Source organism: Dama dama, chromosome 28, assembly GCF_033118175.1.
Source record: "Dama dama isolate Ldn47 chromosome 28, ASM3311817v1, whole genome shotgun sequence".
NCBI classification, from domain to species: domain Eukaryota; kingdom Metazoa; phylum Chordata; class Mammalia; order Artiodactyla; family Cervidae; genus Dama; species Dama dama.
This window is the reverse complement of record NC_083708.1, coordinates 19,724,444-19,745,272: the sequence shown is the minus strand read 5'-3', so window position 1 is coordinate 19,745,272 and position 20,829 is coordinate 19,724,444. Positions and strand designations below refer to the sequence as shown.

Genomic DNA, 20,829 nt, shown 5'->3' with positions numbered 1-20,829 from the left:
CACATTCATACTGCAAATAAGAGTATCAACTGGTAATCTGAATTATGCATTAAAAATCCAATGAAGTGTTCATATCTTCAAGTACCAAATCTCACCCCTGGACTTATTCTTTATCCTAAAGAAATAATCTCAGATACATAAAAGATACAAGAAAGGTTTCCATCTGCATTATTTATAACACTGCAAAACTGTAACAACAAAAGTATAAAGGTAATTATTATGTTTCCATTTACTTTCTGAGTGATTGCTTCTTAGCAGTCAGAGATTGTGTTAAGTACATTACACACATTATCCTTATTTAGTCCTCATAAAAACCTTCCAAAGTAGATATTAAGTCCTCATAAACTGAGGCTTACAGAGGGTTAAGTGATAAGTTTATTAAAGTTATAGGTAAGGATAAAGATGGAACCTAGGCCAATCTGATTCTATAGCCAAGATTTTAACCACTGACCTATATAGTGTTTCTCTTCAACAGAACAGGTTTTTTCGTTTGGTTGGGGTTTGTTTTTTTTTTTCGGGGGGTGGGGGTGGGGTGTGGTTATGTCACACAGCTTGCAGGATCTTAGTCCCTCAACCAGGGATTGGACCCAGGACCTCCACTGTGAAAGCATGGAGTCCTAACCACTGGACTGCCAGGGAATTCCCAAAACATGTCTTCTTCTAAAGAAGGCTATAAAAAACTATATAAAACTATGGGGAAAGGCTTCTGATTAAATAATGCAGATTGTATTTATATTAAAACTACAATTATGGGAAATTTTTATTCCATTCATTTTAGTGTGTGTGTGCTCAGTCACTCAGTTGTATCCAACTCTTTACAACTCTATGGACTGTAGCCCACTAGGCTCCTGTATCCCTGGGATTATCCCAGCAAGAATACTGGAGTGGGTTGCCATTTCCCCCTCCAGGGGATCTTCCCAACCCAGGAATCCAACCCATGTCTCCTGCATTGGCAGGCAGATTCTTTACCAGCTGAGCCATCTAGGAAGCCCCACTTTATTAGTGAAATTCTTTAATTCCACTAAACTGGAATGACATCCCTAAAAGGATACATCCAGAAATATTAGCAATATTTACAGTAGTGGGTGTTGAGATTATCTTGTTTTTTCTATTATCCAAATTATCTGTAATATTCTTTTGTTATTTTTATAAGAACAAGCATTTTATTATCGTTTTACTCAAGCTTTAGTAATTCCATAATTATGGAAGGAGGTTAAGAAGACCTATGCTCTATTTCTCAAGTATTGGGCTAGTTTCTTTGAAGACAGAATTCAAGGTTCATTTTGTTGGTGAGAAAAAAATTGTGTTCACCTTTACAGTGTCTACTATTTCACAAAACCAGAACACCTCTTAGTAAATAGTTTCCACATGCAGTTTAGCACATTGTTTAGAATAGAAGCTCTGGAATCTGAATAATTAGATTCCAAAGCTGTGTGCATACTAAGTTGCTTCAGTGGTCTGCCACTCTGCAACACTACACCACTAACTTCTCTCTGTAATCCAGGACAAACTATCTCAAGATCTCAGCGACCCAACCTAAAAACTGAGGGGGAAAAAAAAAAAAGATTACCTACCTCTTAAGATTGTCCTAACCATCAAATAAGAGAATGAATGTAAATTTCTCAGTCCAGGGCCTGCCTGAGGTTAGCGCTCAATAAATGTTCATTTTTATTACTCACAAGTAAATACTGACACACTTCCCAAACGTCAGCTCTAGCATGGGAGAAGTGATTAGCCAGCCAAGGAAAAGTTAACTGTTTTCCTACTGTTCCCAACGTTGCGATGATAGGCACTGGATCTTTCGGAGGTTACAGAAAACTCAGCTGTAACAGTCATGCAACTGTCATACGGCGAGGTCTGCGAGTCTTTGCCGCAGCTGGAAGCATTCCATGGCTTCCTCCGCCCATTACCCACACCGCTTACCCTTCCTTGGCTAAGTGGCAGCCTTGCCCACCACAAGCTCAGTGCTAGGCTCAGATAGAAAGGAAGATGGCTGTTTCGCATCTCTAGGAAGAAGCTGCTCTGTGGCCTTGGGAAAACCAACTCAGTTGCTTTAGTCCCTCTGTTTTCTCTTACCTAATAAAACAAACAAAAATAAAAAAGGAAGGGGAGACTGCTTTTTTCTTTAAACATACCTCTCTGCCTGTAATTTGTGGCCCCTCCGTGGGCAAGCTGGGACAACTCTGGGGTGAAGGGGGAGAGGGGACGTACATGGAAACGCAAGGATAAGAGAGCGGAGAAAAGGAGGCGTTCCCCAGCACCGCCCCTCCACTCTGGGGCCCTAGCACACCCCGCGCGCCCTCTCACCCATCTCGAGGGTGCCGAGGGGCTGCCTCTAGAAAGCGCGGCCATAGAACTAAGGAGGAAATCACAGACCCACAGGTAGCGGACTCTCGAGAGCAAGGCAGGGACTCTGCTGGGGTGCAAGGAGGTCAGCCTGCCGGCCCCCGCCGAGGACGGGCAGGGCGCACCCTCAGTGAGCTCCCACCGGCCTGCGAGACTGGTCTGCAGCGGAGCGGACAGGGCAGCCCCTCGCTCACCGTACTCCACGGGCTCCGGGTCCGGCTGGAAAGTGAAGTGAGCCACCTGCCGCCTCTGGGCCGCAGCCCCGTAGGCCGAGGCGGACTGCAGGAAGCCCCGCGGCAGCCCCGCGCCACGCAGCCAACGCCAGGGTCCGTCGGCCCCGGCCGCGCGGAGCCGCAGTAGCCGGCCCGCGGACGCCGCCACCGCCGCCATCCCCGCTCACCACCCGGGTTTGCAGGCTACCGGGCCGCCCCTGCCGGCCGGGAGGGCGGAGCGCCGAGGCGGCTTTCCCATTGGCTGGGCCGAAGGGGCGGACCTGCCAGGAGGACCAATCAGAACCCGGAATTCGGGGGGTGGGGCGGGCTGCGAGACGACCCTGCCGCGTTGGCCCGTGGTGCGCATGCGGAAAGGGGGCTGGGGCGGATGCTAGCTGACAGGTGAGCTCCCATGAGATGGTTCCTAGAGGTGGAGTCTTGCTGGGGTCAGCTGCAAACTCAGGGGTCCCGCACGCCTGTCCGCCAATTTCCCACTCGGCCTGCGTTCCTGCTTTTTCCAGTGTCATCTGCGTCGTGAGGTTCTGATGGCTTCTTCACCTTAAGATTTCTGTTTTCTTTTGAAATGGAACCCTTTCTTACCTCTCCCATTCTTTACCTCAATTATCCTCCAAGAGATGGAAAGGGTTGTGGATTGGCATTTGGTTATTAGTTTGGGGTTTCAGAACACTGCGGGAATCAGTGCTGTAAGCCTCCGTTGTTTATTCAAACTCTCCCTGTGTGCTTAAGTATGTATTGATTTTCTTTTATTAATTTTGTTTTTCTGGGTTTAAACGCGAGGGAAAGAGGTAAAACTTCTATTTTACCTGCAAATACACTTCATAGCAATTCAGGTGCTTTTTTGCCCAGGTGCAGTGAAAATGACCTGATTAGCTTAGAGACCTGGAGAATTTAAAAATTTCTTAATTTACATTTAAAATAATAAACTTTGTAAATTTTCCCTCTTAAAAATTCAAATGTTTCAAAGTATACTTTCAAAATGAAAATAAAAGGATACCTTCTCTATAGATGAATTTTCGCATTACAGCAAAATATGGTAGAGAGAAGAATGAAAGTGTTTCCATCCGATGAAAGTGGAAAAGTACAGGTCCCAAGCAGAATTTGAAGAAGAAAGGGAAAGAATTAAAGGGAAGGAGCAGGGGAAAGGATGTTCCCCTTCTGCTATTCCTGACCTCCCGGCTCATCTTTGGTTTTGCAAGGAGACTTTGGCCACCTGATGCAAAGACCTGACTCATTGGGAAAAGACCCTGATGCTGGGGAAAATTGAGGGCAAGAGGAGAAGGGGGCGACAGAGGATGAGGTGGTTGGATGGCATCACTGACCCAATGGACATGAGTTTGAACAAACTCAGGGAGATAGTAATGGACAGAGAAGCCTGGCATGCTACAGTTCATGGGGTCTGGACACAACTTAGCGACTGAACAACAGCAAAGAAGAGAAGAAATGGGGAAAGGAGAGGCAAAGAGAGGGGCCAGCTGTCTGTTTTCTGATTGGGGTTAAGAGACGGGATGTTTTTTTTCCCCATTCATAGATCACTCAGCTTATTGCAAATAGTACACAACACAGATGAGTCTCCAAGGAGAAGTCCTGGAAGGAGGCATCACAGCACAAGCAGCAGTCTGGCAACAGGTCTCTTGACAAGCATGAGTGGGCAGCAGCCCTCTGCTCAAACAAGGACCCCCGCAGCAACATCAGGAACAGCTCTGACAGCGTGGAGATGAGTCCTCCAGTGATGAGACTTCCAGTCACTCAGCACAGTGGTCTCTTTCAAAGAAGTAGCAGTTATTCCAGGGGAGGGGGTCGGAGACAGGAATTCAAAACTGCTCAAAAGAGCACCAGAATTATGTCTCCATTATTCCTGTCAAGCCTCCCAGATTCAACTTTTTGGGGATTTTTCATCTTGTTTTTGTTGTTGTTGTTGTTGTTATGGTCACCTCTTCTGTTTTATGGTGTGTGTGTGTGTGTGTGGGTGTGCACGTGCATGTGCACACTATACTGTGTATTTTTCTGTGAGTGAGGGTATTTTTTATTTTATTTGAATGAAGGGAGGGGGCAACAAAATAAAATTACATGTTTATAGTCAAATTTTAATTTTTAAAAAAGAGGGCAAAAAGCAAGGATAAAAAACAATCAAGTTGCATTTTCTCAGTTTGCTGATAGTCCACACTCACACAAAGGCAGACTCCCCTACTATCAATATTTCACACTAGAGTGGTACATTTGCTATGATCAATGAACGTATACACATTGTAATCACACAAACTTCACAGCTTACACTAAGCTTCGCTCAGTTCAATGAGTTTCAGAGGAAAGAACAAGAAACAAAAGAAGCAAATGCCAGCTGAATAAAAACAGCTTACTAAGTAGACTCTTTTCATTGTCTTAGGAAGTACAATTGTTTTTCAGTATCCCCCTGGGATTGATTCCAGAATCCCTCAAGGATACCAAAATCCAAGGATGCTCAAGCCCCTCGTATAAAATGATACAGTGTTTGCATATAATTAATGCACATCCTCTCTTATACTTTGTCATCTCTAGATTACTTATAATACCTAGTGCAAGGTAAATGTTATATAAATAATTGCTGGTGTACAGCAAATTCAAGTTTTGCTTTTTGGAATTTTTTTCCCAAATACTTTTGATCTGTATTGGGTTGCATCCATGGATGCAGAACTCACAGATGTGGAGAACCAACTGTAATAAATTCCATATCATTGGAGATCGTCAAGTACAGGATGGATGAACACCATTAAAGGAGTCTCTTTATGCAGACTATACTAATGAATAAAGACTAAAATAATGACATGATTTATGCTTCATTTCATTTATGCCTCATTCCCTGGTGGCTCCAATGGTAAAGAGTCTGTCTGCAATGCAGGAGATCTGGGTTCGATCCCTGGGTTGAGAAGATCCCCTGAAGAAGGGAATGGCTACCCACTCCAGTGTTCTTCCTTGGAGAAATCCATGGACAGAGGAGCTTGGCAGGCTACAGTCCATGGGGTCACAAAGAGTCAGATATGACTGAGTGATTAACACTTTAACATTTAGGGTCTCTCTAGTTGTTAATTTTCTGATTCTACTATTCATGAGTGTGTATTGAGAGCCTTCCATGCACCAGGCCCTGTGTTTTAATGAAACTTACTTTAAGCCAAACCTTGGATCTAACCCACCTGTACACCCAGCGTGTGAGTTACCCCTCTGTCCACCCTTCCTAAGTATCTAGACAATTTCTCTCTGGCTTCTTATCTCCTGCAGGGGCATGAGATGCCCTGTGATCGGTCCTTCAGGAACCTGAACCAGCCTGCATGGATGAAACGTGGTGAGCAGATACTGCAGAAAGGGCATCCTTCAAAGTGACATATCTGGCATTTGTGATCAGCCAGGTGGAAGAACTTAGATACACATGATGCCTCAGATTACTGCTCCAAATATTAATACCTGCCTGTATGCATAACCAAGTTTCAGAGATGGTCACTTATCTGTAAACAAACTAACAAACAAAACACATGCCAACCTGGCAGTAGTGAGTTTTTTTAATTCCCAGGATAATTTGTGAGTATTGCCAAGTTTCCAAAAGCCTTATTAGTTATGGTTGACAGAATGAGTAGGGACTGCAAGAAAGTTTTGAGACCCATATTTTACCTTCCCTCCATTTTCTGTTGTGACTTCTTAAAAAAATTTTTATGTGGACCATTTTTAAAGTCTTTATTAAATTGGTTACAATATTGCTTCTGTTTGGTGGTGGTGTTCAGTCACTAAGTCATGTCCCACTGTTTGCAACCTCATGGATTACAGCAGGCCAGGCTTCCCTGTCCTTCACTATCTCCTGGAGTTTGCTCAAACTCATGTCCATTGAGTTGGTGCTGCTTCTGTTTTATGTTTTGTTTTTTTGGCCAAGAGGCATGTGGGATCTTAGATCCCCAACCAGGGATCGAATCCGTACCCCTTGCATTGGAAGGTGAAGTCTTAACCACTGGGCCACCAGGGAAGTCCCCTGTTGTGACTTTTACCCATTTATATTATTTCAAAACCTTGAATAACTGCACCCCTGGAGTCATCAGAGACTTTATGAGGCTGTTAGATTTTCCTGGTGGCGACCAGTGTGAAAAAGGAGGGGAGACAGCAGAGGCAGATGAGCAGTGATCACCGCCTATGACCCTCAGTAATTTGTCCCCCTGTCATGTAAAGCCACCCATAGACATAAGTAATGTAGAAGTCCACCCATATCACTTCACGTGCACATTGAACCTGCCCGTGTTCATTTGAGGCTTTAAGTGGAGCAGGTTATTTTTACCTCCCTTCCGGTCAAAGCGTGCAAGCCTGAGACCAGGTCCTTAACTTTCACATTAGAATCCCTCGGGGAGATTTCAGAACACACCCATGCCCAGGCCCTGTGGAGTAAGCATCAGTGATACTCTCATGTATTTCGCTTCCCTCTGCTTCTAAGGATTTAGGCAGATGGCACTTCTCTGGACACCTGAAATTAGGCACGGCAACATGACTTGCTTTGGCAGTGAATTTGAGCACAAGTGTGGAGCACTCCTGGGTGGAAGAGTTTAAGAGCTGGCGGCCAATGCTCCGTGTTTTCTTCTGCTACCTCGTCAACTCACAATGTTCCAGATGCTAGAGCAGCTGTCAGCCTGTTCCTGGAGTGACATTACCGGGAGCATCACTTGCCCCCGTCCACCTCGTTTGACATGGAGCATGAGAAACAATTCGAGAATGTAAAGTGTGGGTTGTTTTCTGAAATAATAGAACATGACTTCTAAGTACAAGCCAACTATTTTGCATGCATACCCAGTACTCTTGTATGGAAAATCCCATGCACGGAGAAGCCTGGTAGGCTACAGTCCATGGGGTTGTGAAGAGTAAGACACAACTGAGTGGACTTCATTTTCACTTTTCACTTTCATGCATTGGAGAAGGAAATGGCAACCCACTGCAGTGTTCTTGCCTTGAGAATCCCAGGGACGGAGGAGCCTGGTGGGCTGCCATCTATGGGGTCACACAGAGTCGGACACGACTGAAGCGACTTAGCAGCAGCAGCAGGTAGCTCAATGGTAAAGAATCTGCCTGCCAATGCAGGAAACACAAGTTCAATCCCTGGGTTGGGAAGACCCTCTGGAGGAGGAAATAGCAAGCTCCTCCAGTATTCCTGCCTGGAGAATCCCGTGGACAGAGGGGCCTGGCAGGCTACAGTCCATAGTATCTCAAAGAGTCAGATTCGACTGAGCATGCATGCAACCTATTCTAATTCTTCAGGAAAATTCTCCCTAAGTCACGACTTAGAGGAAGACTATACATTTGTTCACAACATGATGCATACAAGTAGCCAGTTGTTGCCACTGTGGATTTACATGATTTTCATCCATAATATTGCCTACTCACAATTTTACCTGGACGTATTAGATTTGGGAATCTAAGCACCCAAGAATGATGCAACTCTCCTCTGTTGAGGTAATATGAAAGTCCTTTATATACTTTTCAGTCTCTTAAAACAACTTAATGAATAAAAGTCTTAACTGTTCTCATTTTACAGATGACAAAACAGAATCAGAGAGCTAATAGACCAACCACAGCTTAAACAGCTTAAATCATTCCAATCCATGTTTTTCAAATTTCAAAATCTGTGCCCTTTTGTGTTTCTCAAACATATTTTGCAGAATAATCCCCAAGAACTTTGTTCAAATTTCAGACTCCCTGGACCTCACAATGGGAAACTCTTATCCATTAAGCACAGAATAAAGCATCTGAGCTTTTCTGAAATATAGCTGATTCACATAGTATCTGCATTTCTTATAAGCTTCCCCTCCCCAGTGTGTTGGATATGGCCAGTCCACACACTATGCAGACAAACCCTATAAATTCAATATAGCCCTCCATACACTGTGTTCCCTATCTAGAGAAGAACAGCCCTTGTCTTACCCTGCTCATTCTTTCATCAGTTAGGGTTATTTGACTAATTTAAGCAGAACTATAATCAGAAGGGGGCTTTCCTGGTAGCTCAGTGGTAAAGAATCTGCCTGCCATTGCAGAAGACACAGGTTCAGTTCCAGAGTTGGAAAGATCCTCTGGAGAAGGGAATGGCTACACACTCCAGTATTCTTGCCTGGGAAATCCCATGGAGAGAGCAGCCTGGCAGGCTACAGTTCATGGGGTCACAAAGAGTCAGACGTGACTTAGCAATGAAACAACAATAACAACAGTAATCAGAAGATATGGGATAACCCACCAAAATGGAAGCAGCAAACAGCTCAGAAAGAGCATCAAACAAGGTAGCCCCAAAGATCCAGGTAATCGGAGGCAATTTAGAGACTCACAAGGATATTAAAACTCTAAAGGATGAATTGACTCCAACTATTACTGTCTTTGACTGACTTTGTTCAAGATTCAGTTCTCAAGCGAGAGATTCTGATAAGCCCAGATTAGTTGATTGCTGTTTGTTGACTAAGGAGGAGAAAGGTATCTTATTGACCAAGACTGTATGCAAAGTAAAAAGGAGGATTACCCAAACATAAATCAAGGAGCTGCTATCAACCAAAAGTGGACGTTGTGTTTAGAATAAAAGAAACCTGCCTGGAGGTGCCTGTGTAGTCCCTCCAGCTGTAAACATCTCACCATGAAAATCCTTCCCCCGAATTCTTCAAACTAGAGTGAAACCAGACTATGAGTCTATTTTAATATGTTTCTGAATTTCTGCAGAACAAATTTGAATTCCTCTACATCTTCTAAAAAAGAAACGGAGAAAAGGGAAAGCAAATTAAAAACAAGCAATCTATTTCTCCAGCAGAGTTGGAACACAGAAGTCTAAACATTCCAAATTCACTTGTTCTTACTATCAGCATGAGGTGGATTGACATTGAGTCTAAGTAGATGGTGACAAAGTTTGATTGAGAAGGTTGTTATATTGGAGTCATCATCATCCCATGAAATAAAAATTGCTACATCAATAAACTGGAGTAGATTAACCACCATATATTATAATGGCAGTGAGAAAAATAATTGGTTTAAATCCCAGGTCCTTCCTCTCCTGCTGTATGACCTTGGAGGGTATATCACTTATTCCTTCTAAGTCTCATGGGGAGAATGTGAAACTTACCTAAAAGGATGTCATGATAATAAAACCACATAATACATTAAAGTTGCTGATACATATCTGTACTCAATAAGTGGTTGTTGAATTCATTGATTAGCTAATTTATGTAGGTTTGATACAGTGACTACCCCAGAAAAATATCTAAATAATATTTACTAAATTATTTTAATAATAATAATATTTTAATAATAGCATTTTATTATTACTCACACTTATGGGATGTAGTAACTTGGTCAAGGCACCAGGTGGCAGAAGATAATAAAAATTGCCACTTTGGAGTAGAGAAGAAAAATGCAAGTATTACAAAGATTTTCATATTACATTTTTTCATGAAAATTTGTGATTCAAATTTCCTAAGTCAACGCACAATTTTTTAAATATATATATATTTTTTTTTGGGGGGGGGGGGTTTTGTCATACATTGATATGAATCAGCCATGGATTTACACGTATTCCCCATCCCGATCCCCGCTCCCACCTCCCTCTCCACCCGATTCCCCCGGGTCCTCCCAGTGCACCAGGCTGGAGCACTTTTCTCATGCATCCCACCTGGGCTGGTGATCTGTTTCACCATAGATAGTATACATGCTGTTCTTTTGAAATATCCCACCCTCACATTCTCCCACAGAGTTCAAAAGTCTGTTCTATACATTTGTGACTCTTTTTCTGTTTTGCATATAGGGTTATCGTTACCATCTTCCTAAATTCCATATATATGTGTTAGTATGCTGTAATGTTCTTTATCTTTCTGGCTTACTTCACTCTGTATAAGGGGCTCCAGCTTCATCCATCTCATTAGGACTGGTTCAAATGAATTCTTTTTTTTTTTTTTTTCTGTGTGTGTGTGAATCCAATGTTTTGTCTTTTTTTTTTTTTTAATTTTTTTATTAGTTGGAGGCTAATTACTTCACAACATTTCAGTGGGTTTTGTCATACATTGATATGAATCAGCCATGGATTTACACGTCTTCCCCATCCCAATCCCCGCTCCCACCTCCCTCTCCACCCGATTCCTCTCGAAACATCCCACCCTCGCCTTCTCCCAGAGAGTTCAAAAGTCTGTTCTGTATTTCTGTGTCTCTTTTTCTGTTTTGCATATAGGGTTATCGTTACCATCTTTCTAAATTCCATATATATGTGTTAGTATGCTGTAATGTTCTTTATCTTTCTGGCTTACTTCACTCTGTATAAGGGGCTCCAGCTTCATCCATCTCATTAGGACTGGTTCAAATGAATTCTTTTTAATGGCTGAGTAATATTCCATGGTGTATATGTACCACAGCTTCCTTATCCATTCATCTGCTGATGGGCATCTAGGTTGCTTCCATGTCCTGGCTATTATAAACAGTGCTGCGATGAACATTGGGGTGCACGTGTCTCTTTCAGATCTGGTTTCCTCCGTGTGTATGCCCAGAAGTGGGATTGCTGGGTCATATGGCAGTTCTATTTCCAGTTTTTTAAGAAATCTCCACACTGTTCTCCATAGCGGCTGTACTAGTTTGCATTCCCACCAACAGTGTAAGAGGGTTCCCTTTTCTCCACACCCTCTCCAGCATTTATTGCTTGTAGACTTTTGGATAGCAGCCATCCTGACTGGCGTGTAATGGTACCTCATTGTGGTTTTGATTTGCATTTCTCTAATAATGAGTGATGTTGAGCATCTTTTCATGTGCTTGTTAGCCATCTGTATGTCTTCTTTGGAGAAATGTCTGTTTAGTTCTTTGGCCCATTTTTTGATTGGGTCATTTATTTTTCTGGAATTGAGCTTCAGGAGTTGCTTGTATATTTTTGAGATTAATCCTTTGTCTGTTTCTTCATTTGCTATTATTTTCTCCCAATCTGAGGGCTGTCTTTTCACCTTACTTATAGTTTCCTTTGTTCTGCAAAAGCTTTTAAGTTTCATTAGGTCCCATTTGTTTAGTTTTGCTTTTATTTCCAATATTCTGGGAGGTGGGTCATAGAGGATCTTGCTGTGATTTATGTCAGAGAGTGTTTTGCCTATGTTCTCCTCTAGGAGTTTTATAGTTTCTGGTCTTACATTTAGATCTTTAATCCATTTTGAGTTTATTTTTGTGTATGGTGTTAGAAAGTGTTCTAGTTTCATTCTTTTACAAGTGGTTGACCAGTTTTCCCAGCACCACTTGTTAAAGAGGTTGTCTTTTGTCCATTGTATATCCTTGCCTCCTTTGTCAAAGATAAGGTGTCCATAGGTTCGTGGATTTATCTCTGGGCTTTCTATTCTGTTCCATTGATCTATATTTCTGTCTTTGTGCCAGTACCATACTGTCTTGATGACTGTGGCTTTGTAGTAGAGTCTGAAGTCAGGCAGGTTGATTCCTCCAGTTCCATTCTTCTTTCTCAAGATTACTTTGGCTATTTGAGGTTTTTTGTATTTCCATACAAATTGTGAAATTCTTTGGTCTAGTTCTGTGAAAAATACCGTTGGTAGCTTGATAGGGATTGCATTGAATCTATAGACTGCTTTGGGTAGAATAGCCATTTTGACAATATTGATTCTTCCAATCCATGAACACGGTATGTTTCTCCATCTGTTTGTGTCCTCTTTGATTTCTTTCATCAGTGTTTTATAGTTTTCTATGTATAGGTCTTTTGTTTCTTTAGGTAGATATACTCCTAAGTATTTTATTCTTTTTGTTGCAATGGTGAATGGTATTGTTTCCTTAATTTCTCTTTCTGTTTTTTCATTGTTAGTATATAGGAATGCAAGGGATTTCTGTGTGTTAATTTTATATCCTGCAACTTTACTATATTCATTGATTAGCTCTAGTAATTTTCTGGTAGAGTCTTTAGGGTTTTGTATGTAGAGGATCATGTCATCTGCAAACAGTGAGAGTTTCACTTCTTCTTTTCCTATCTGGATTCCTTTTACTTCTTTTTCTGCTCTGATTGCTGTGGCCAGAACTGCCAACACTATGTTGAATAGTAGTGGTGAGAGTGGGCACCCTTGTCTTGTTCCTGATTTCAGGGGAAATGCTTTCAATTTTTCACCATTGAGGGTGATGCTTGCTGTGGGTTTGTCATATATAGCTTTTATTATGTTGAGGTATGTTCCTTCTATTCCTGCTTTTTGGAGAGTTTTAATCATAAATGAGTGTTGAATTTTGTCAAAGGCTTTCTCTGCATCTATTGAGATAATCATATGGTTTTTATCTTTCAATTTGTTAATGTGGTGTATTACCTTGATTGATTTGTGGATATTAAAGAATCCTTGCATTCCTGGGATAAAGCCCACTTGGTCATGGTGTATGATTTTTTTAATATGTTGTTGGATTCTGTTTGCTAGAATTTTGTTAAGGATTTTTGCATCTATGTTCATCACTGATATTAGCCTGTAGTTTTCTTTTTTTGTGGCATCTTTGTCTGGTTTTGGAATTAGGGTGATGGTGGCCTCATAGAATGAGTTTGGAAGCTTACCTTCATCTGCAATTTTCTGGAAGAGTTTGAGTAAGATAGGTGTTAGCTCTTCTCTAAATTTTTGGTAGAATTCAGCTGTGAAGCCATCTGGTCCTGGGCTTTTGTTTGCTGGAAGATTTTTGATTACAGTTCGATTTCCTTGCTTGTGATGGGTCTGTTAAGATCTTCTATTTCTTCCTGGTTCAGTTTTGGAAAGTTATACTTTTCTAAGAATTTGTCCATTTCATCCAAGTTGTCCATTTTATTGGCAGAGAGCTGCTGGTAGTAGTCTCTTATGATCCTTTGTATTTCAGTGTTGTCTGTTGTGATCTCTCCATTTTCATTTCTAATTTTGTTAATTTGGTTCTTCTCTCTTTGTTTCTTAATGAGTCTTACTAATGGTTTGTCGATTTTGTTTATTTCTTCAAAAAACCAGCTTTTAGCTTTGTTGATTTTTGCTATGGTCTCTTTAGTTTCTTTTGCATTTATTTCTGCCCTGATTTTTAAGATTTCTTTCCTTCTGCTAACCCTGGGGTTCTTCATTTCTTCCTTCTCTAATTCCTTTAGGTGTAGAGTTAGGTTATTTATTTGGTTTTTTCTTGTTTCCTCATGTAAGCCTGTAATGCTATGAACCTTCCCCTTAGCACTGCTTTTACAGTGTCCCATAGATTTTGGGTTGTTGTGTTGTCATTTTCATTCATTTCTATACATATTTTGATTTCTTTTTTGATTTCTTCTATGATTTGTTGGTTATTCAGAAGCGTGTTATTTAGCCTCCATATGTTTGAAGTTTTAACAATTTTTTTCCTGTAATTGAGATCTAATCTTACTGCACTGTGGTCAGAAAAGATGACTGGAATGATTTCAATTTTTTTGAATTTTCCAAGACCAGATTTATGGCCCAGGATGTGATCTATTCTGGAGAAGGTTCCGTGTGCACTTGAGAAAAAGGTGAAGTTGATTGTTTTGGGGTGAAATGTCCTATAGATATCAATTAGGTGTAGCTGGTCCATTGTGTCATTTAAGGTTTGTGTTTCCTTGTTAATTTTCTGTTTAGTTGCTCTATCCATAGTTGTGAGTGGGGTATTAAAGTCTCCCACTATTATTGTGTTACTATTAATTTCCTCTTTCATACTCGTTAGTGTTTGCCGCACATATTGCGGTGCTCCTATGTTGGGTGCATATATATTTATAATTGTTATATCTTCTTCTTGGATTGATCCTTTGATCATTATGTAGTGTCCTTCTTTGTCTCTTTTCACATCCTTTATTTGAAAGTCTATTTTATCTGATATGAGTATTGCGACTCCTGCTTTCTTTTGGTCTCCATTTGCATGAAATATTTTTTTCCAGCCCTTCACTTTTAGTCTGTATGTGTCTCTTGTTTTGAGGTGGGTCTCTTGTAGACAGCATATATAGGGGTCTTGTTTTTGTTTCCATTCAGCCAATCTTTGTCTTTTGGTTGGGGCATTCAACCCATTTACATTTAGGGTAATTATTGATAGGTGTGGTCCCATTGCCATTTACTTTGTTGTTTTGGGTTCACGTTTATACAACCTTTCTGCATTTCCTGTCTAGAGAAGATCCTTTAGCATTTGTTGAAGAGCTGGTTTGGTGGTGCTGAATTTTCTCAGCTTTTGCTTATCTGCAAAGCTTTTGAATTCTCCTTCATATCTGAATGAGATCCTTGCTGGATACAGTAATCTAGGTTGTAGGTTATTCTCTTTCATTACTTTCAGTACGTCCTGCCATTCCCTTCTGGCCTGGAGGGTTTCTATTGATAGATCAGCTGTTATCCTTATGGGAATCCCTTTGTGTGTTATTTGTTGTTTTTCCCTTGCTGCTTTTAATATTTGTTCTTTGTGTTTGATCTTTGTTAATTTGATTAATATGTGTCTTGGGGTGTTTCGCCTTGGGTTTATCCTGTTTGGGACTCTCTGGGTTTCTTGGACTTGGGTGGCTATTTCCTTCCCCATTTTAGGGAAGTTTTCAGCTATTATCTCCTCGAGTATTTTCTCATGGCTTTTCTTTTTGTCTTCTTCTTCTGGAACTCCTATGATTCGAATGTTCGGGTGTTTCACAGTGTCCCAGAGGTCCCTGAGGTTGTCCTCGTTTCTTTTTATCCTTTTTTCTTTTTTCCTCTCTGCTTCATTTATTTCCACCATTTTATCTTCTACCTCACTTATCCTATCTTCTGCCTCCGTTATTCTACTCTTGGTTCCCTCCAAAGTGTTTCTGATCTCATTCATTGCATTATTCATTTTTAATTGACTCTTTTTTATTTCTTCTAGGTCTTTATTAAACAGTTCTTGAATCTTTTCAATCTTTGTTTCCAGGCTATTTATCTGTAACTCCATTTTGTTTTCAAGATTTTGGATCATTTTTATTATCATTATTCTAAATTCTTTTTCAGGTAGATTCCCTATCTCCTCCTCTTTTGTTTGACTTGGTGGGCATTTTTCATGTTCCTTTACCTGTTGGGTATTTCTTTGCCTTTTCATCTTGTTTAGATTGCTGTATCTGGAGTGCGCTTTCTGTATTCTGGAGGTCTGTGGTTCCTTTTTATTGTGGAGGATTTACCCAGTGGGTGGGGTTAGACGACTGGCTTGTCAAGGTTTCCTAGTTAGGGAAGCTTGCGTCAGTGTTCTGGTGCGTGGAACTTGATTTCTTCTCTTTGGAGAGCAATGGAGTGCCCAGTAATGAGTTTTGAGATGGGTCTATGTGTTAGGTGTGACCTTGGGCATCCTGTATGTTGACGTTCAGGGCTATGTTCCTGCGTTGCTGGAGAATTTGCGTGGTATGTCTTGCTCTAAAACTTATTGGCTCTTGGGTGGTGGTTGGTTTCAGTGTAGGTATGAAGGCTTTTGGACAGTCACTTATTACTTAAAGTTCCATGTAGTCAGGAGTTTTCTGGTGTTTTCAGGTTTTGTGCTTAAGTCTCCTGCCTCTGGATTTCAGTTTTATTCTTCCTGTAGTCTCAGGACTTCTCCAACTATACAGCCCTGATAAGAAAACTTCTAGGTTAATGGCTAAAAGATTCTCCCCCGTTAGGGACACCCAGAGAGGTTCACAGAGTTACATGAAGAAGAGGAGAGGGAGGAGGGAGATAGATATGAGCAGGAGGAGAAAAAGGGGGACTCAAGAGGAGAGAGACAGATCTATGCAGTTGTCTGTTCCCAGAGTGTTCTCCGTAGCCCAGTCACCTACAAAGATTCACAGAATTGGATTGGGAAGAGAAGGGGAAAGGAGGAAATAGAGGTGTTCTGAGGTAGAAAACAGAGAGTCAAGATTGGGAGAGAATAATCTTCGGTTTAAAAATAGGGCTTCTCTTTTTTTTTTTTTTTTTTTTGTAAGGTTATAGTGTATTAAAAATGAAAATTAAGGAGTAGTAGAGGAGTACTAGAGGACTTTAAAAGAAATAAGAGAAAAAGAAAAATAGGAAATAGAAGAGAAAAAGGAAAGGAAAAAAAAGAAGAAAAAAGAAAAAAAAAGAAAGAAAAAGAGAAAAAAGAAAAAGAAAAAAAAAAATTTTTTCCCTAATTAAAAAAATCATAAAAATATGGAAATGAAAGTTAAGGAGTAATGGGGGAGTAATAGGGGATTTTAAAGGAAAATAAAAGAGAAAAAAGAAAAAACAGAAAAAAGTAAAATTATATCTAGGAGTTTCTCTGGAGCTGTTGTGGTCAGTGTGGGTTCGGCTCAGTTTCAGATAGCTCCTCGTTCCAGCTTACGCTTCTCGATATCTACAGGCCCCTTCCGGTGTAGTCAGTGTTTTTTAGAGGGATTATAATCTGTTGCACCAGTCCCTTCTGAAGCGTTTGTTTATTTGGCTTCTGTTTGCCGGTCTCTTCAGAGCCTCATTTCCGCCCTGACACAGGCGGGCGGAGGTGGACTCTTATTCAGGTAGCTAGTTCCGTCGCTCTGCGGGGACGGGCTTGCGCCGCGGGGAGGGGCTGGCGCTGCGGGAAGGGGCTGGCGCTGCTTTCTCCGTCTGCGCTGCTCAGGCTCCCGGCTGTTCTATATGGAGCGCGCCCCGCGCTGCGAGAGGTTCCAGCCCTCGGGTGTTCCACAAAAGCGCGGAACGGAAAGCTGCGCCTGCTCTCTGTGCCTTCCCCGTCAGAGCAGTCCAGGCAGCCAGGGGCTTGGTGGGCACACTCTCCCCAGGTGTGGCGTGCCCCCTCCCCTCCGCGGACCCAGTCTCAGTTTCCGCTGGCGCCAGTCGGGTGCGCGCGCCTTCTGCCCTCCGCGTCCCCAGCCCCAGTCCCCGCCCGCGCCGGTCGGGTGCCTGCGCCCTGTGTCTCGCCGCGACCTTCCCCTCCCCCCTGCCTCCTGCCTCCGGCGGGGCTGGGCCGGTCCACAGCCTGCGAGCTCTTCTCTGGACTTTCTCGGTCTCTTTGTTCTGCGAACGGCCGGCAGTGTGTTCGAGCCGGTTAATTTACTCTCTCTCTTTTGGTCTCCCACAGTTCAAGTTGGCAACTCACAGAAGCTCCCTCCGATTGTCCTCAGGGCACTCAGGCCCGGACCCTACCCCAAGCAATGCCGCCTAAGACTTCCCGGGACGGATCTCCGTCCTTAGCTCTTTTGTCTCACTTTTTATCTTTTATATTTTGTCCTACCTCCTTTCGAAGACAATGGGCTGCTTTTCTGGGCGCCTGATGACCTCAGCTAGCGATCAGAAGTTGTTTTGCGAAGTTTGCTCTGTGTTCAGTTATTCTTTTGATGAATTTGTAGGAGAGAAAGTGGTCTCCCCGTCCTACTCCTCCGCCATCTTGGCTCCTCCTCCTATATTTTTATTTATTTGGCTGTGCTGGGTCTTAGTTGCAGCATGTGAACCCATGCTGAGACATGTGTGATTTTAGTTCCCCAACAAGGGATCAAACCCAAGCCCAGTGCATTGGGAGCACAGTCTTAGCCACTGGACCACAAGGGAAATCCCAGCACACAAATTTTGAAATGCCTTTATTACTTCACTTTCTGGCAGCAATCTCATTTTAGCATTTCAGTGTATCTGCCTTTGCCTCCATCAAGTAATGACAAGCCAATCCCAAACATTATAGACATGATTTTATTTTATCTTCATCTCTCCTAGGAGGTATGTATTAACTCCTACCTAGACAGCGTGCTAACCTAGACAGCATGCTAACCTAGACAGCATGCTAAAAAGCAAAGACATTACTTTGCCAACAAAGGTCCGTCTAGTCAAAGCTATGGGTTTCCCAGTAGTCGTGTATGGATGTGAGAGTTGGACTATAAAGAAAGCTGAGCACTGAAGAACTGATGCTTTTGAACTGTGGTGTTTGAGAAGACTCTTCAGAGTCCCTTGGACTGCAAGGAGATCCAACCAGTCCATCCTAACGGAGATCAGTCCTGAGTGTTCATTGGAAGGACTGACACTGAAGCTGAAACTCCAATACTTTGGCCACCTGATGGGAAGAACTGACTCATTAGAAAAGACCCTGATGCTGGGAAAGATTGAAGGCAGGAGGAGAAGGGGACGACAGAGGATGAGATGGTTGGATGGCATCACCGATGCGATGGACATGAGTTTGAGTAAGCTCCGGGAGTTAGTGATGGACAGGAAAGCCTGGCGTGCTGCAGTCCATGGGGTCTCAAAGAGTCGGACACAACTGAGCAACTGAACTGAGGTATTAACTCTACTTAACAGAGGAGAAAACTGAAGCTAGGGCAAAAATGAAATTCAAACCAAAGTTTGACAGAAATGCCTTGAAAAATGTCTACTGCCTGCTCTCCCATGGTCCTTATTTTCTCTTAAGAAGTGTGAATCAAGAAATAACTAAAGTAACTCTTTTCAAGGAAAATATAAGAAGAAATCTCCAAGGTTTTTATGCTTCATAAGTTTGCATATGAATGTACAGTATTAAATTTAACAGGCATATTATGAAAAATTTTAAATTGAAAACTGTTAATAATGCAAAATATATACATAACACTCATATCCAAGAGTTTTAAAATACTTCGTGGTTTTAAAGTAAGTAATATATAGCGAACAGGCATCACAATTTTCCATTTACAACGGAAGGAGCACAGAATATATGAGGATAAGTCATTTAATCAAAGTTGCTCCCTCCAAACCCATCTCAAAATTGGTTTTAGAATGCTCATGTGCTAAGTTCCCTAGACCAAAGTAATGTTTATTCATTTGTCTTTTCATTCAACAAATATTTATTGAATATTAGTTTTTCGTGTTGAGATGATGCCATGACCTAACTCTGTAGCTCCAGAGCTGTCCCAACATCTGTTCTCCTGAAGGAGAAGCACTCCAGACCTTCATGAGGTCCTGTCCTGGGGCCATGGAATGGGAGGACAGAGAGATGTATTGTCACCACTCTTTTCCCAAGCAACATCGACCTCCTTCCCAATCATAAAAAACTTGGTGCAGAGATGTCCATTCATTGGAAATGAGTGTAAGCTAGGACAGATACAGTGCATGCATACATGCTAAGTTGCTTCAGTCATGTCTGACTCTTTGCGACCCTATGGACCGTAGCCCTCCAGCCTCCTCTGTCCATGGGATTTTCCAGGCAAGAATACTGGAGTGGGTTGCCATTTCCTTCTCCAGGGGAATCTTCCCCACCCGGGGTTCAAACCTTATGTCTCCTGCACTGGCAGGAAGGTTCTTTACCACTAGCCCCACCTGGGAAGCCTGAGCATAGATACAGTAAGTCCCCTAAAACTAACCTTCACGTTCCAAGCTTTCAAAGATGCAGATGTGCGTTGACATATCCGATCGTGTGAGTTAGCTCATGAGTTGCTTGTACATTGTCACATGCGTGCTTTCTCTACAAGTGGTTGTGGGTTTTGTATTTTACTGCACAGTACTGTATAGAGTGGAGCAGTAAAGTGTCTTCATTTCAAGCCCAGGATGTCCAGACGCAAGTGTAAAAGCAGCAGTGATGTAGCTGGTACAGTACTACCCAGACATCACTGCATTGTTTTTTCAAGAGGGGACCAAAACCTGTGCCATCAACATCCAGTGTGCATGAAATTGCAGCTTGCCCTCCGTCTCCTATTGCTGACAATCTTTCAGCTCTCCCATCACTCCCCTCCTCTCCCTCCTCCAGTAACACATCTTGCCTGTTCACTCGATGCCAGCCCCTGTGTGCCAGCTATTGTACTGTACTGCTGTACTTTTCAAGGTACTGCACTGTGAGATCGAAAAGGTTTCCTTTATTTTGTGTGTGTTTATTTTTTATTTGTGTGAAAAGTATTATAAACCTCTGTCTATGGAATTCTCCAGGCAAGAATACTGGAGTGGGTTGCCATTTCTTACTCCAGGAGATCTTCCCAACCTAGGGATCGAACCCACATCTCTGGCATCTTTCTGCATTGGTAGGCAGATTTTTTACCACTAGTGCCACCTGGGAAAACCGACAGTACCATATAGCTGATTGTACTTGTTGGGTACCTATGCTAACTTTGTTGGCCTTATAAACAAACTGGGTTTACGAACGCACTCTCCAAATGAAACTCATTTGTATATAAGGGACTTACCATACAGCTAAGCCATTCCAGAGACCATTTTGCAACCCATGTAGTATGTGAAACAAACTATAAAGTAATAACATCCTTAAAGAATACAGCAGTGTTCCTCAGTGTGGTCCCTGATGACTGTATCATCATCAGCTAGAATGTAAGTCAAGTATGGAGTCCTGGACTCTACTCCAGACCTACCAAGTTAGTAGCCCCTGGGATAGGGCCAGGGAATTCACATCACATTTTTAA

At 42.2% G+C, this 20,829-nt stretch overlaps 1 protein-coding gene across 1 annotated transcript in view; it reads right to left on the bottom strand.

Moving 5' to 3' along the window:
* BCKDHB (branched chain keto acid dehydrogenase E1 subunit beta) overlaps positions 1-2,737 on the bottom strand; it is a 267,647-nt gene extending 264,910 nt beyond the window's left edge. Inside the window, exon 1 of the mRNA XM_061131661.1 lies at positions 2,541-2,737. Coding sequence (XP_060987644.1) covers positions 2,541-2,736 — 196 coding nt within the window. The 5' untranslated portion in view covers position 2,737. The remainder of the gene's footprint in view (positions 1-2,540) is intronic.
* Between the last annotated feature and the right edge of the window lie 18,092 nt (positions 2,738-20,829).